Genomic DNA, 16945 nt, shown 5'->3' on the forward strand with positions numbered 1-16945 from the left:
AAAATAAAAAGGTGTGAACAAAAAAGACCATTCATGTAAGTTTTGGTAACCACAAAAACCATGTTCATAATAAAATAAGTAACAACTGAGTTGACATTTGGTAAATCACATTGACCATTTATGTAATTTAATCTTAATTAACTTATACTAATAAAATTAATTAATATGAATTCACAAATGGAAGGGATTATCTATATTAATATACTTATACAATAATTAATAATTAATATATTAATAGAAAAATGAATTTACAATTATGTATATTAATTAATATACTAATAAAATTAATTAATATGAGATGATATTTAATAGGTGAAATTTGATTAAAAATGAAAAAATATATAAAAATAATAAATAGATATTAAATAATTCAAAAAATCTAAAAAAAGATAAACGCTCAGAAATAACATTAAATATTTTTATTTATCAGGAATAATTGAAAAATAAGAAACAGTATTACAGTAATTGCCTTTTTAGGGTTATAAAATCGTTAAACCTGTGCCGACAGTCCGACATCCCCACTAGCCACAATCACCCTCAAAATCCTTTTATTTTTTGGTCAAATTCTTTATTCCCTCTTTTCCCTGTTTCTCCATGAAGACTAAGGTCTCACTTCTGACCTCAGTTCTTCATCATCGTCTCCACTCTAAGTCACTAAATTTTGTTGGATCCTTACCCCATTTTTACCCCTTATCACACCCACAAATACATTTCACTGATTCAGCCAAACAACAAGATGATCAATTGGCTATTTGTGTTCATGATTCAAGAGCACAAGTTCTTGATCAGTTTTCCTGGATACCCATTTCAAAGATTCACACAGAATCCAACCGTAAACATGAAACCGATAAGCAAGATGACGATGATATATGGCTGATAATGAAAGATGAAGCAAGATCTGATGTTGATCAAGAACCCATACTATCAGACTACTATTCTAGATCAATCTTATCTCATCATACCCTGGAGAGTGCTCTATCTCATCATCTTTCCACAAAGCTCGGAAGTTCTAGTCTCCCTAGTAGAACCCTCCATGATCTTTTCATGGATGTACTCACAGGCGATCAAGATATTGTTGGAGCTGTAAAAGATGATCTAAAGGCCGTAAAAGAAAGAGACCCAGCTTGTTTGAGTTATGTTCACTGTTTCCTTCATTTTAAGGGGTTTCTTGGTTGTCAAGCTCATAGAGTAGCACACAAGCTATGGTCACAAAACAGAAAAATCTTGGCGGTTTTGATCCAGAATCGGGTTTCTGAGGTTTTAGCTTTGGACATTCATCCCGGAGCTAAGATCGGAAGCGGGATATTATTTGATCATGCCACCGGAGTTGTTGTTGGAGAGACGGCAGTGATCGGAGACAATGTATCGATTTTGCATAATGTGACATTGGGTGGGACCGGGAAGAGTTGTGGGGACAGACATCCGAAGATTGGAGATGGGGTTTTGATAGGGGCAGGGACTTGTGTTTTGGGTAATGTTAGGATTGGTGAAGGGGCAAAAATTGGGGCAGGGTCAGTGGTGTTGAAGGATCTGCCCGCTCGAACTACTGCTGTTGGGAATCCTGCTAAGTTGATTGGAGGGAAGGATAATCCGGTCAAGCTTGATAAAATTCCTAGCCATACTATGGATCATACTTCACATATTGAGTTTTATGATTATGTTATTTAGAAATTAAGAATTGAATTGTTTATCATCATAACTTTAGTCATGCTACTGTTAAAAGTATCATGTATCAAATCAAGTGAAAAATCGTCTTTTGCTTCACTATATTATACTCTAAAGTCAACTCTATCTTTTGATTTTCTTTCCCTTGTTTGCTGTTGTGTGGGTTAGATACCTTTGTTGTAATTATGATGGACTGTCACTTTGTTTATTCTGATAAAATCAAACAGATTGCTCCGAAGGAATCGGTTTTATGGAAAACGACACGAATCAAACCGTCTTTAAATTTCTCTTTCATATGAGATTTGAATTTGAATCCTTCAAATTTGTGGGATTGAATCAAGATGCCGAATTTTACTATGATAACTTTTGTCTTCTTACACTTGTCCGTCTCTGTAAGTACTTACGTTTGACCGACTCAATGCAAGCATAATTGATTAACTACAGTATTCCTATATATATGTTCCTTGAAATTTGGGAGGTAAAATACTGGATTACCTTGAAAACCAGTTTAACTTGCATCATGGAGCCTGTAATTTTTTCATCCCAAATGATAATCTTTTATTTTTTCATCTTAATGTTCATGTTGTTGAGGCTGTCCAAAAGAAAATGTTCAAATCCATGTCTACCCCCGGGGCCATGGAAACTTCCTATCATAGGAAATATCCATCATCTTGGGAGCTGTCTTCCACATCAGCGACTGAGAGAATTGGCCAAGACATATGGGCCTCTGATGCACCTGCAGCTTGGAGAGCTTTCTGTGATGGTTGTTTCTTCACCTGAAACAGCAAAGGAGGTTATGAAAACTCATGATGTAAACTTTTCTGATAGGCCTTACCTTTTTGCTTCATCTGTGATATGTAATGGTGCTACAAACCTTACTTTTGCTCCATATGGAGATTACTGGAGACGGCTTCGCAAGATTTGCTCCATGGAGCTTTTGAGCCCAATGCGGGTCCAGTCATTTACGTCTACAAGGGAAGAAGAGGTCTTAAAGTTCATCAAGTCTATCAGTGAACATGTAGGATCTCCGATCGATCTTAGCCAAAGAATATTCTCATTAACGTATGGGATCACTGCCAGGGTGGCGTTTGGTAAGAAATGCAAACATCAAGAATCTTTCATCGCACTTGTCAAGGAAGCTTCAGCTGCAGCTTCAGGATTCAATGTTTCAGACCTTTACCCTTCTTCTACCATGCTTCCTTTGCTCACTGGATTTAAGGCAAAACTTGAGAAAATTCGTGGGAGGTTTGAGGAGATAACCGGTAACATCATTGAAGAACATCAGGCTAAAAAGGGGGAAACTAATGTGGGTGATGTAGATGAAGATCTTGTGGATGTTCTTTTGAGATATCAGGAGCATGGTGATGTTCAAACATTTCCTTTGTCTATTGCTAACATCAAAGCAGTCATCTTGGTTAGTAATTCAATCCTATGCTATAAGACTATAAACAAGTTTCAATGCTTTAATCAAAAACACCGATAACACACGACTGAAAGGGTATTGGCTTTTGCAGGACATCTTTAGTGGTGGGAGTGAAACATCTTCTACAGCTGTAGAGTGGGCGATGTCCGAAATGCTGAAACACCCAAGAATCTTGGAAAAGGCACAAACTGAGATAAGGGAAGTTGTCACCAGAAGAGGGAGAGTTGATGGGACGTGTATTCAAGAACTCGTGTTCCTAAAACTGGTTATTAAAGAAACTCTAAGACTACACCCTCCAGCCCCTCTGTTGCTTCCCAGAGAAAGCAGGGAGAGATGTGAGATAAATGGTTATGAGATACCAGCCAAAACCAAAGTTATTGTGAATGCATGGGCCATTGGTCGAGACCCTATTTGGTGGAAAGATCCTGAGAGGTTTCATCCAGAGAGATTCCTCAGCAGCTCAACAGATTGTTACAAAGGACTTAATTTCGAGTACATACCGTTTGGTGGTGGAAGGAGAGTGTGCCCTGGAATGTCATTTGGATTGGCAAATGTGGAGCTTCCACTCATCAAATTGCTCTACCATTTTGACTGGAAACTTCCTGATGGAATGACAAGTGAAGACCTTGATATGAATGAAACGTCTGGTGTCACGGTTAGAAGAAAAGCAAACTTGAATCTGATACCAACTGCCTACCATCCTGTGCCTGCATAAAATAGATCCTTGGAAGAAAAGACACCACAAATACTTGTTAGACAGCATAATGTCACATTGTAAACTACAACTTTGATTGTAATGAGCTTCCACATTTTTTTTTCTATCTCGTGTTATATGTTCATATCAATGTGTTTTACTTCAGAAATCATATCAAGGGTGTACCTCCAACTCCAAACAAATGTAGACCTTCGGCATATGAAACGTAAGAAAACAAATCCACAATGGTGAATAACACACACACACACAGAGTAAAGTCATGATTATTAAGCTTGCACATCCTTTTATATGAGGCCATGTCCTCAGTAACCTCACGTTATCTTCCCACTTCATTGTGATCTTCACCACCCTCCTCACTGCAACTGTCACTTGCCTCCTAGTGACACTTTTAACCACCACCATATTCTTTACCTCAATTTATTGGTTATTGATGTCACTCCCATCGAATTCTTGATTTCGTGTTTGATTACTTGTAAAAAGTAACGTTGTATTTTTAGGCTAGCTTCTAGTTAGTTTGATCTTAAAATCCGATGGTTGTAATAAAAAAAACTATTTTTTAATATGTTAATATATTTATAATGCAATAACTTAATGTAATAAGCTAATTTAATAAGTAAATACAAATCATGTAATAATAAGTCCCACACATGGTGGTGTTCTTGTTATTAATATATTGCAGTTTACTACACCAAACATCGTTTTTTATTGACAAATTATTGCAGTCATAATCTCAATATAGTAGGTTAAAATCTATGAAACAGCATCTTCTGAATTGACTTAAAGCATGTACAGAGTCAAGAAGGAAGATAACAATATAAACATAATCATTCTTCAGTCTTCACCATTGAGATCTTGTTAGTTTTCATATTCCTTATTTTCTTTTCAAATTCCCATAACTCCTGATGGAGCTGAGCTTCGGCTTGTTTCCAATCCTTTCTGCGTTCACACTGTTGGTATTGATGATTCTGAAACTATTGAAGCAATCTAAACCAAAGTTACCTCCAGGGCCATGGAAGCTTCCTGTTATAGGAAGCGTTCTTCATCTTGCTGGATCACTTCCACACCATCGCCTAAGAGACTTGGCAGATAAACACGGAGCTCTGATGCATCTCCAGCTTGGAGAACATTCTGTTTTTGTCGCCTCATCACCCGAAACAGTAAAACAAGTGATGAAAACACATGATGCCATTTTTGCAAATAGGCCTTTCCATCTTTCTGCGTATGTGATGGGATATAATGGTGCAGGCATCATGTTTTCTTCATACGGGGAATACTGGAGGCAGCTCCGTAAGATTTGCACTTTGGAGCTTTTGAGTAGTAAGCAAGTCGAGTCATTTGGATGGGTAAGAGAAGAAGAGGTGTCAAAATTCATCAACTCCATTAGTGAAGGATCATTCATTAATCTTGGAAAGAGTCTCTCATCCCTAATCTATGGGATCACTGCAAGAGCGGCTTTTGGTAAAAAAATGTAAAGAGCAAGATGCATTCATCTCGCTTGTTAATGAAAGCGTAGCTCTTGGAGCAGGATTTGGCATTGCGGATCTCTTCCCTTCATGGAAACTACTTGGCTTCTTTAGTAAAACCCGACCAAAACTTGACAGGGTTCATCAACAATTTGATCAAATTCTGAGTAATGTTATTGAAGAACACAAGATTTCAGCAGATGGTGAAGATGAAGCGGATAAAGACCTAGTAGATGTTTTGTTGAAAGTTCAGAAGCGTGGTGACCTTGGAATTCCCTTATCTACTGATGACATCAAAGCAGTTATCTTGGTTAGTAACCATCTTCATGCATCTGGTTATAATACCTTAAATTTGTTCATTGTTATACCATTCACAGGATATCTTCAGTGCTGGAAGTGAATCATCTTCTATAACAGTTGAGTGGGCAATGTCTGAACTACTAAAGAATCCACAAATAATGAACAAGGCACAAGCTGAGGTTAGACAGGTGTTTGACAAACGAGGAACATTTGATGAAAAAGGTATTCAAGGGATTAGAATACCTAGAATTAGTCATAAAAGAAACTTTGAGGTTGCACCCTCCAGGCCCTTTGGGACTGCCTAGAGAAAACAGTGAGAGATGTGAGATGAAAGGATTCGAAATACCTGTGAAGAGCAGAGTGATAGTGAATACATGGGCAATTAACAGAGATCCCAAGTATTGGGATGAACCTGAAAGTTTTCATCCAGAGAGATTCAGAAACAGCAGTTTGGATTACAGAGGACTTGACTTCAAATATATACCTTTTGGAGCTGGAAGGAGAATATGTCCTGGGATTTCATATGGATTAGCAAATGTTGAGCTTCCATTGGCATCTTTACTCTACCATTTTGACTGGAAACTGGCAGATGGAACAGACAACAAGGATCTTGATATGACTGAAGCCTTTGGTGTAACCATTGGAAGAAAAAATGACCTTATCCTGATTCCAACAGCTTATTATAAGCCTGTTTACAAAAGTATGTAACATAGATCAGGTTGTATAATTGCTTTCTATCCCATTCGATTTGGTCAAGTCTACCGTGGCAGGAGATAAGTTCAAGATTGCTTTGGGGATAAGTTTTAAGATTGCTTCAGGATTCACGTTTCCTTTTTATTAAAGTGTTAGTTTTGGATTTTGTTTAGGATTTCTGATATTAAGGATTTCTTTAGGTTTGGCTGGACATTATAAATAATGCCCCATAGGAACGTATATTTATTATGCATGAAATAAAAAGTCTCTGACTATTCTTTGGAGAATTACCTGTTTCTCGAAACACAGGTGGGACGAACTGAGATTCCAACCTCCGGGAAGGATTTCGTACTTATTATGTGATTGATCAAGGAGACAATAATCATTAATAACCACCAAACCACTTAAATTATTCTGTAAAAAATATTGTGGATGCTTAGGGCACTACATTGACACTTGAAAGTTGAAACATCTTAACTGTAACACAGTTATAGAACAAGTAGAAGGCCATACTACCATATAGAGTATAAGCAACAAAATAGTCACTTGGATTCAATACAACAAGTTTATACTATACATTCATAGTGTTGGTTCCTGATGAAGCAATTGAGTTGTAGATAATACAAACCAATAATGGAACAATAATCAATTAAAACCCTAAAACAACATAATCAATGGAATGTAAAATTTCATTTCATCAATGGAAAATTACACTACAGTTTCTAAAGCGGGTGAAGAACACATGTACAATTCTTACCAATCTAATTCAAATTGAAAACTTAGATTTGATATGAATTCTCACGCGGTTACAAAAAACTCACACAAAAATTGCTCTCAAAATATCATCCTTAAAGACAAAGATCGTTACCCCTTATGAGAGAGAGAGAGAGAGGGTTTTATTTTATATATGTTGTTTGTAGATGAATTTTGTAAATATATGCTGTTGAAGATTCCATGACATGCGAGCATCAGTGTTTTCCCAAACCCAAAGTGAGGCTGACTGCAACAGCTTGAAGTACTTCTTAGACTGCCTAAGGACGGACGACGGAGTGGGGTGAGGCAAAGGAGGGAAAGGAGTGCGGGAAAAGGAGCCCTCTTGAACACCACACTCCGTGGGTGAGGAAAAGGAGTGCGGGAAAAGAGGTGGCGGAGGGGTCCTACACTTTCTTTTCTCTTTTGATTGGTAAGGTATTATTATTATTATTATTTTTTTTAAATTTATAAAATTATATACTTATTATAAAAATATAAAAAATATATCAAAATTTATGGTTTTTAATTACCTACAAAATGAGTATAATATATGTATGAAATATATTTAAAAAAAAAAGTGAGGGAAGGGCTTCCCACTGATTTCTTGATTTTTTGGTGAGGGAAAGGAAAGTGAGGGAAAAAGGGGTATGACCCACCAAAAGTGAGGGAAGAATCCCTCTCACATCCTCCGGTCTAAGAAGCCTTGCTAAGTTGTCAGTTTGAAGATAAAGTCTCAATAGAGTAACCATCATCATTAAGCTTGATCGATATTTTTAGTCGGTTTCTATTAGACTTGTAATGTAATCATCAAATTTATCTCAGTAGAGAGCCCCAAGGCCGATAAAGGTTTAAAAGTCCATATTAGCAGTTATAGAGTTTGAATAGCCGACTTATACACCCCAAGAGTATGAGAAGATACACAATCAGTCTAGAAAAAAATTGACTGGTTTACACCGAACTAATTATCATGGCGTTATCATTTCTTTCAAGGTACGGTTCTTTCATTCAACAATTTCATTGGATTGAGGTGAACAGGGTGATGTGAATTCATGATGAATTCCATTTTTTGCACAAAATTCAGCATAAGGATTCTCCACCTCTATCACTTCTAACTACTTTAATTCTCTTGTTGAGTTGATTCTCAACTTCATTTTTTGTACAAGACAAACTTGTCTATTGCTTCATCTTTACTTTTGAGTAAATATATGTAACAATATTTCGTGCTATCATCGATGAACGTAATGAAGTATTTGTTCCCACCTTAAGTAGGAATTGACTTTAAATCACACACATTAGTGTGAATTAAATCAAGAGGTTCGATGTTTCTTTTGATTGTTTGGAAAAATAATCTAGTTTGTTTGGTTTCAACACATGTGGGGCATTTGTAATTTGAGTCAATATGAAGTTTTGGTATGTAGTCTCGTTTAATTAGTCCCTTAATAGAATTGTAATTTACATGTCTTACGCGACCATGCCAAACATTTGAACACCCAAGCAAATAAGCAGAACTAAAACTTACATTATTAATTTTGTTTGTCACAATTACATTCAATTTGAACATGCCATTCAAGGCATATCCTTTCCCCACAAACATACCATTTTTGGACAAAACAAATTTGTCCGGCTCAAACACAAGCTCAAAACCAAATTGATTCAACAAACCACCCGACAATAGATTCTTACGAAGTTCAGGAACATACAAAACATCCTTAAGTTTCACATATTTCCCCGAAGTCATTTTTAGAATAACATCACCAACACCTTTGATATCCGCGGTAGCTGCATTTCCCATGTAGAGCTTTTCACCATCTTCAACTTCCTTGTAGGTGTTGAAAACACTCTTATCATGACACACATGGCGGTAGCCCCCGTGTCAATCCACCACTCCTTTGAATTTGTATTCATGAGGTTCACTTCAGAAACCATAGCCGTGAGATCAGTTATCATGACCACCAACTCCATGTTATCATTCACCATGTTTTCTTGCCGATTTTCCCGCTCAGGTTGCGGGCACTCCGAAGCCGCATGACCCGGTTGGCCACAGTTGTAGCACTTGAACTTCTTCTTGAAAGTTCCTACCTTGGGGCCTAAGTTTTTTTTCCCTTTGCTTTCCTTTTCTGAGGTCCCTTGCTTTTGCTCTTGGAAGTTTGACCAGATTCAACCATATGAACCTTAGAAGATTCAACTTCACTGCCTTTCTTCAAGGCCATTCGATTGTCTTCTTCAATGCGAAGACGCACCACCAGTTCCTCCACAGACATCTCCTTTCGCTTATGCCTAAGGTAGTTTTTGAAGTCTATCCAACCGGGAGGAAGCTTTTTTGAAACATCCCAAAAATCGTAACCAAAAATTTTGTTTTTAAATCATTAACCAAGCCATAATTATAAAATCAATCATCCATAAACATTAGTCATTATATCAAATCAGAGGTTCATTTCAAAACACTTGTTCATTTTATCAGAGTAAACATCCCAGGCTAAAACTCCTTTGGTGGGTGTCATGTGATCAACCTGAGCTCTTCCCTCCACTACTGGGAATACCTGAAACCAAAACTGAAAACTATAAGCACGAAGCTTAGTGAGTCTCCCCATACTACCACATACCATACACATAATCACATAAAATTGGGCCTAGCCCACTGCATTGAGACGTGCCTGGCATCAGACCGTAATCCGGTACACATATAAACATAAACACATAACATAAATATAACTTTGGGACTACTCCTAACTGCACCGGGATGAATCCCGACATCAGACTCCTATCCGACATCGGGCTCACCCCGGCATCCGACCGCATCGGGCATCAGACTCACCCCGACATCAAGCTTACCCCCGACACATTCACAACATAGCATATATATCATAAACACATAACATAATCACATAATCTGCACTGGCTTGCCCCGACATCGGACCGAAGCTCGGAACATATAACATATAACATATAAACTAGCATACATCGGGCTTGCCCCGTAACACATAATACATGGAATAATAGCTAACATACATCAGGCTTGCCCCGACAGCGGGCTTACCCTGAAACACATAACTCACAACATGTAAACTAACATACATCGGGCTTGCCCCGACATCGGACCGAAGTCCAGAACACATAGCACATATCATATAACCTGCATGAATCACAAAGACATCACGCATACTTAAATACTTCTCGGGACCCCCTGACATTGGACCGAAGTCCGGAAACATATAAATTGCATTGGGCTGACCCCAACATACTGCAACTACATACATGGGCCGACATTGGTGCCTTAGACCTGTCCTTACTAGAGGAAAACTCACCTTGCACTGCTGAAAATTCGCTGATGTTCCACTGGCTGCTAGCTGGAAATTCCCGAACTAGTGATCCTCCGGCTCCCGAGCTACCAAAACCAAAATATCATTTTAGCCCATACCAATAATTCTCTTTATGGTAAAATGACCATTTTACCCTCCTAGTCCAACCTACTCCAAAAACTAAGGCCCAACACTAAGTAAGCTCCCCAAGCCCACTAGCGGCCCACTAATGGCCCAATTTGCTAAATTGGGCCCCAATCCCTCTATTAGGCCTTTCCCTAAGCCCAAATATATTCTTGGCCCAACTTATCTGACTTCTAATGGCCCACCAAGGCCGAAAGACCCAAAGCATGACCCAAACCGTGGCCCAAAAGCACAAGGTCCAACTGACAGAGTATGCTGGGTGTACATCCACGTACGTTAAGCGTAATGACTAAGTGGTGCGTACGTTGGGAGTAGCTTCACGTACGCGCAACATAACCCCCCTGCTAAGTCCATTTCTCATTAAGTGCTTAATACTCCACTTTAAAAGCTACAATCACAGATCCTGGTCCTTTTCTATGTCTTAACCCATAAAGTCATTGACTTTGTGACTTTACTTGGCCCAAACAAACCCAAACTCCAAATATGATATTCTACTTCCATACAATGTCTAGATCTCATGCATGAACACAAATGAGCCATCAAGATGGCAACTTTCTACATTAGGGACTCATTTAGAACTGGAAATAGCAACTCTAAGACTAGGTACCGAATTTGCATCATAAAGCTCTAATCTTGGGACCAAAAAGACTCCAAAACCAAACAACACTAGATCTAAGCATGCTTAAGGAAAGTTTATAGCTTTATACCTCCAGGAAGTCTGAAATGAAGCAATAACCCCAGATCTATATCTTCTCCTTCAGTCCACCACCTTCCTTGTTCTTCACTTGCTTGAGAAAATGGATTTACAACACTAAAATACTCTCCAAAAGCCTCCAAAGCTCCAAAAACACTCAAAGGAAGGTTAGGGTCTCGTGGTGGTTGTTCAAGGGTGAAATGGAGACTAACTCTTGAGGCATATCATTCCTTATATAGTGCTTGACCATGAATTAGGGTTTTCTGGACTCTGGACGTACGTTGGGCGTACTTCCTGTACGTTGGGCGTACGCCTAAGGCACCCACGACCATTTCCCTTTATACGCGGGGCGTAACCCAGATTACGCTGGGTGTACGCTTGCGCCTTCCTATTTGCATGCAAGGTCCTTCCTTATCACTCTTTTTCCATTAGGGACCATTTATGCCAATAACTTCAAAGTGTCATATCTTCCTTATCCGAGGTCCTTTTCTGATGAACTTTATATCCATGAAAAGGTGGCAAGAAGTACTACGCTTCTAGCGACACACCCCGACCCAAAAACTTCTCGAATAACAACTCAAAAACCATAAAAGACCAAAATGCCCCTAATGTGACATCCCCAAAATCTCGGCTAGAAAAGACCGATTTTCATTTATGCTTTTAAAATAATTTCAGAGTAAATCCTTTTGATTTGAAATAGTTGCAGAATTTGTTCCCAAAAACAAAACGTGATAAAACAATGTTTACCGAAGCATTTCATAAAAGAAATGTATTTTCATTATATTATCAAAAGTCGAGATGTCATGTCCGATACAGACCATAAAGCATAAACTATAACATTACAAGTCATTCAACAAATATATACATATACAGACTTGTAAACAAAACAACTTGATGGTTCATCCATCTCATGCCCTTGCGCCACTTCCTGTAATACAAATAAAACTGAGTGGGTCAGGCTTGGGAGCATGGTGAGCATATAGGGTTTTCAACCCACAATAAATAATTATATTTCATTCCACCAATCAACAATAACCTAATTACCCATTCCCGTTATTCTCACTTTACGTCCCTAAAACAACTAACACGAGGGACCTAGTCTTAGAATATTTCATCGGGGCGACAACACATGCATTCGGGGGTTTCCCGACAATATATGTCAAATAAGGCAACCATGAGGGGGGATGGAGTACAACGAATGAACACCCAAGTTCATTAACACCTACAGGTGGTGAACCTACTAGCGTTCCACAGGACTGTCTAGAAAAGTCTGTGGTCGTCATCTAAACTCCGCTAGATGACTGAATCAAAACAACAACGAGGCCTCTCATCTGTTTATTACACACCAACTATCTACCCATGTTCTACCCGACATATTAGTAGATAAAAATGTATATTTTTATACATAGTTTAAAACCTGTATAGCATTCTCATTCAATACATATTCCAAAACAACAGATGAGACACATACACATAACACGTATTTCATAGAGAATAAATCGTATCTATGAGATAGAAGAAAGTGAATATACATTCACGCATATAACAACAAAATATACACATAACACATATTTTTATATTAAATACTTAATAATTATGCGTTAGAAGAAAGTAACCACACACTCACACATATAAACAACAATATACTTAATACACTCAAACCATACTTGTATTATTATCGTGTTTATGAAATGTAGTATACACTCACTTGATCAGAAGATGATCGGACAACACTACGACTTGCAAAAGTAGTATTCTTCAGCAGATCTGGAAGATCTCTACAAAAATCGAACTTCTCGCGGGCAGAGCTTCGGCTCGGGAATCGCACTTCTCGGGATCTTCGGGGCTTCGAAACTTGCTTCGGGGCTCGGAAATATTACCGGGGCTTCGGGGTACTTCTGGCACGCAAATCGATGCAAAACGGTAGAGAGAAGAGAGAAAAATAGCAAAGGAGTCGGCTGCCTTCGGATCCTATTTATAGAGGCTGGAGCCTCGGAGTACGCGGGGTGTACTGCAGTACGCGGGGCGTACTGCCTCCGAAACGTCACTGCATGCGTCATCCGAAGTGTCGACATACCTCGGTGTACGCAGGGCGTACTTCGGATGAGTTCGATGACTCGTCTTCGGATAATACCGAGATTTAATAATTAAATTTAATTATTAATTATTTAATAAACTTCGAAAATTCATATCTTCTTCATACGAACTCCGTTTTCGACGTTCTTTATATCCACGCGAAGGTGAGACTACGCTCTACAACTTTCGTTTAGACTCCGTCGGCTAACTTTGACTTTATTTTTATTATTTATTTTTAATAGGCCGGGACAGAAAATTTCGTTATAAATTCATAACTTCTTCGTTTGACGTTCGTTCTCGCCTAACTTTTTATCGCTTCGATACCAATAACGAGATCTTTGATTCTCGTTTAGATTGCTTCGGCTAAAAACCGCTCGATCTCAAATCGAGTATTTCGGGCTGCATGCCGCTAAGTCGAAACTTCAATAAATCATAACTTCGTCATACGAAGTCAGATTTTGGCGTTCTTTTTATGCACGCTCTCGGTTTAACAAACTCTACGAATTTCGTTTAGATCACTAAGGCTAAATATCGCTCTAACGTAAATTTCACTTTTTACGTCATTCAGCGTTGTCGGTTCTGTCGCGAAACTTCGACATGTCATAACTTCTTCGTTATAACTCGGATTTTGGCATTCTTTATATCTTCGGAATCCTTGTTTCGACGACTACATCTTTATGCAAAGATATTGGTATTATCCCACACTTCAAATTTGACGCTTATTTTATTCTTAATTAATCATATCACACAATTAAGCAATTAAGCACAAAACACATAATACTCAAATAATACGTTCTTATTATTTCAAATTAGGGTTACAAAGGTTAACCTAGACTATTACATTGCTAAAAATGGCAAGCCCAGAAACATGGGCGTTACACCTAACCTTAGCCTCTAAAATCCGTAAATGAATACTTTCAGAAGAGGGTGTTACATTTTCAACCATTGATGCAACTTGGAATGACTCATTAAGATCCATCCCTTCTGCATTGTTATCACGTATGATGACCTGAAGGTCTTGGACTTGAATCATAACAGATTTTGAGTCAACCATTTTGGATTCCAAGAATTTAACAACAACATGCTTCTTGGTAACAATATCTTCTGTCTTACAATTCATTTCCAAAGACTCCCATAGTTCCTTAGCAATTGCAACTTTACAATAGACATTATAAAGTGCATCAATTAGCCCATTCAATGCATAGTTGCGGCATATATTTTCTGAATGCTTCCATGCATCCACTGCATTCACAAATTGAGCATCAGCCTGCCCCTCAATAGTTACAGGAGCAGTTTCTGTTAGGAACCGAGCCAGGTTCAAAGTGGTCAAGTAGAATAGTATCTTCCGCTGCCACCTCTTGAAGTTCAGACCATAAAATGTTTCAGGTCTCCCAGCATGATTAGCCATGATGTTTGGAGCCAGTGCATTTAGGTTCATAATAGGGGTAGTAGCAGCAGGAGGAGTCCCAGTCATTCTGAAAGAATGCCAACCATAGTTAAATTGATTAAAGGAAAAAATCGACAGAAGATCGATTTAGAAAAAAAAAAAGAATAGAAAAACGAAAGATTTAGAACAAATAATAAAGAAAGTATGTTTAATACTGTTAGTGTATGGACTTTGTTTTCTTCTTGAAATCTTCCTGTAAGAAAAAGATTAGTAGTAAAACGTGGTGGTTGAGGCTCGAGTTGGACTCGATTCCCTTAAACAGATTCACCGTCTGTTCCCATGGTACAACAACCTTAATAGTATGTGTATTTTCGGATATTTCCATTGCTGGATATTTCCATTTGCCTGAAAGAGTCGTCGGAAATAGGTGTACAGAGAAGGAGGACGAAGAAGAGTATTTTCATTCGTGTGTAGTGTGAGATGGTAGAGGTCTCCTTTTATAGTTGAATACGTAATGGAAACAAATCAATTCGATATTAAGGAATTGATTGAGCATTGAATGCCAATAAATGTCATGTCATTAATTTCCTATAATTAATGCTTCCGTTACAAAATTCAAAATAGGGACGAAACTGTCAAGTTTAGCAAAAACGAGGGTAGCACGAGCCTGAGTTTTCGGAGCTGCATTTGTGTCCGCAGGTCGCTCCCATGCACAAGTTCGGTGTTTTTGGTCTACGAAATCCAAGATTTGCACCCCCTGCACGCGGGTAGTAATTGTAGTAAAACCATAGATACAAGCTTGTAAGCCTTTCATGCATTCAAGCTTATAAAATTTGTTGAGTTTGGTCTTTCTACCAATGTAGGACTCATTCCCACATTCATCGATTTTGCTAAATTTATTCTCAAATACCCATCTTTGAGTATCGATATCTCATTCACATATACTCCATTTTGGACATATAATATATCGTTTTGAAGTTCTCACGGAGGAGAACACAAACCCACTTAGAGTTAATTATATATACAACATATGTATATATTTATATATGTCAAAATTTAGTAAAAATATAAATATTTATACTAAATTTTCCAACAAAAGGTGGCCTAGAAGAGAATAGCTCCTATTAAACAATATGGATAGTAGACACGCACAATTCCATAAACATACAACGGCCCTAAGCATATATAACTAGTAATATATTCCCCAAATTAGCATGATTCATCTAATCCAGGAAACAAAAAGAGAAATGAACATAATATCAAATGTAACGCACTTTACAGAAAGCTCATTGTTATCGATACAAGGGATCACATCAAAGAAATTATTCCAAAGTTCTCCAATAAGGGGCGGTTTGGTAGCATCTGGAAGATTCATATCTAGATGATTCATATGTGTGGATGATGCAAAGGCTCTTTATGAATCTGTATGTAACGACGTGAGTTTCAGAACAACTTTTTTTTCATTTTAAAAACATAATATAATTCATAAAATAATCTCAAAAACTCAATGTATTACATGTTATCTCGATAAGCAAATCCCAGAATCTGAAAATACATAAATCTCCATCAGTGTGTACAGATCATGCCGGCGCCTTCCCGCGATCCTCGCTGATACCTGAAACACATATCACATAACAAGGTAAGCATAAATGCTTAGTGAGTTCCCAAAAATACCACAAACAACACATACGCCACTCGAGGCTATAACTCGGTATGACCCTCCGGTCAATGTGTCTCAGCGGGACGCTCCAATCCCGTAACTCGTTAGACCCTCCAGTTCGGTTTATATATCTCATAGCATACATATATCACAATGCACATAATCTCAAACATACACAAACACATAATACCCTCCGGTCTGCACATAGATACCACTTTAGGTAATGTATAGTGAGAAGACTCACGTCGTATGATGTCGGATAAACTCTCGTGCTCGATATCTCGACCTAGCCTCCTCCTATCAAAATGATAACATCTATAATCAATACCCTCTCATGTTCTCATCTCTAAAGAATGGGTAGAAGACCATTCTACCCTTCCCTGACCTCTCTTGAATCAGTTTGACTAAAACCCTAAGGTCAACTGAAGTCAACTCCAGTCAACGGTCCAACTTTGACCAGAATCGTCGAGTGCACTAGGGTGACTCGGTGAGTCCATACGTGTCCTCTGAATCCTTCTAAGGCCTCACTCGACTCATCAAGTTAACCTTTCACTCGACGGGTTACCTTTGGTCACGAATCGCGGGGCAACCCGACTTGACTCGTCGAATCCTCTTATAGACTCGACGAGTTTCCTCTGTACCAACACTCAAATGACCTTCTGAGGTCAGATCT

General features: G+C 38.3%; 1 protein-coding gene, 1 long non-coding RNA gene and 2 pseudogenes across 3 annotated transcripts; 3 read left to right on the forward strand and 1 right to left on the reverse strand.

The window, feature by feature from the left end:
• The first annotated feature begins 503 nt into the window (after positions 1–503).
• Positions 504–1767, forward strand: LOC144996933 (serine acetyltransferase 1, chloroplastic pseudogene; annotated as a pseudogene).
• A 388-nt stretch (positions 1768–2155) lies between these two features.
• On the forward strand, positions 2156–3984 carry LOC144996932 (cytochrome P450 71D11-like). The gene is made up of 2 exons (XM_078956725.1): positions 2156–3079; positions 3180–3984. The coding sequence occupies exons 1-2, from the start codon at positions 2186–2188 to the stop codon at positions 3801–3803; spliced, it is 1518 nt and encodes a 505-aa protein (XP_078812851.1). The 5' UTR covers positions 2156–2185; the 3' UTR covers positions 3804–3984.
• Positions 3985–4554: 570 nt separating this feature from the next.
• Positions 4555–7401, reverse strand: LOC144997115 (uncharacterized). Of its 2 annotated transcripts, none has more exons than XR_013659707.1 (6): positions 7128–7401; positions 6551–6673; positions 6051–6254; positions 5810–5978; positions 5635–5706; positions 4555–5547 (listed from the first exon to the last, which is right to left on the reverse strand). It is a non-coding gene; the product is annotated as an uncharacterized LOC144997115 (long non-coding RNA). The 2 variants fall into 2 exon arrangements; XR_013659706.1 differs by having other exon boundaries at positions 4555–5550.
• LOC144997114 (desmethyl-deoxy-podophyllotoxin synthase-like) lies at positions 4706–6460 on the forward strand (annotated as a pseudogene).
• Positions 7402–16945: the final 9544 nt, after the last annotated feature.

Source organism: Lactuca saligna, chromosome 5 (assembly GCF_052625555.1).
Source record: "Lactuca saligna cultivar CGN05327 chromosome 5, ASM5262555v1, whole genome shotgun sequence".
In the NCBI taxonomy this organism is placed as follows: Eukaryota; Viridiplantae; Streptophyta; class Magnoliopsida; order Asterales; family Asteraceae; genus Lactuca; species Lactuca saligna.

Bases quoted from the DNA above. Each gene is read 5' to 3' on its own strand.
- LOC144996932 (XM_078956725.1), top strand. From the start codon at position 2,186: ATGGAGCCTGTAATTTTTTCATCCCAAATGATAATCTTTTATTTTTTC. The intron at 3,080-3,179 runs GTTAGTAATTCA...TGGCTTTTGCAG, and splicing joins ACATCAAAGCAGTCATCTTG to GACATCTTTAGTGGTGGGAG.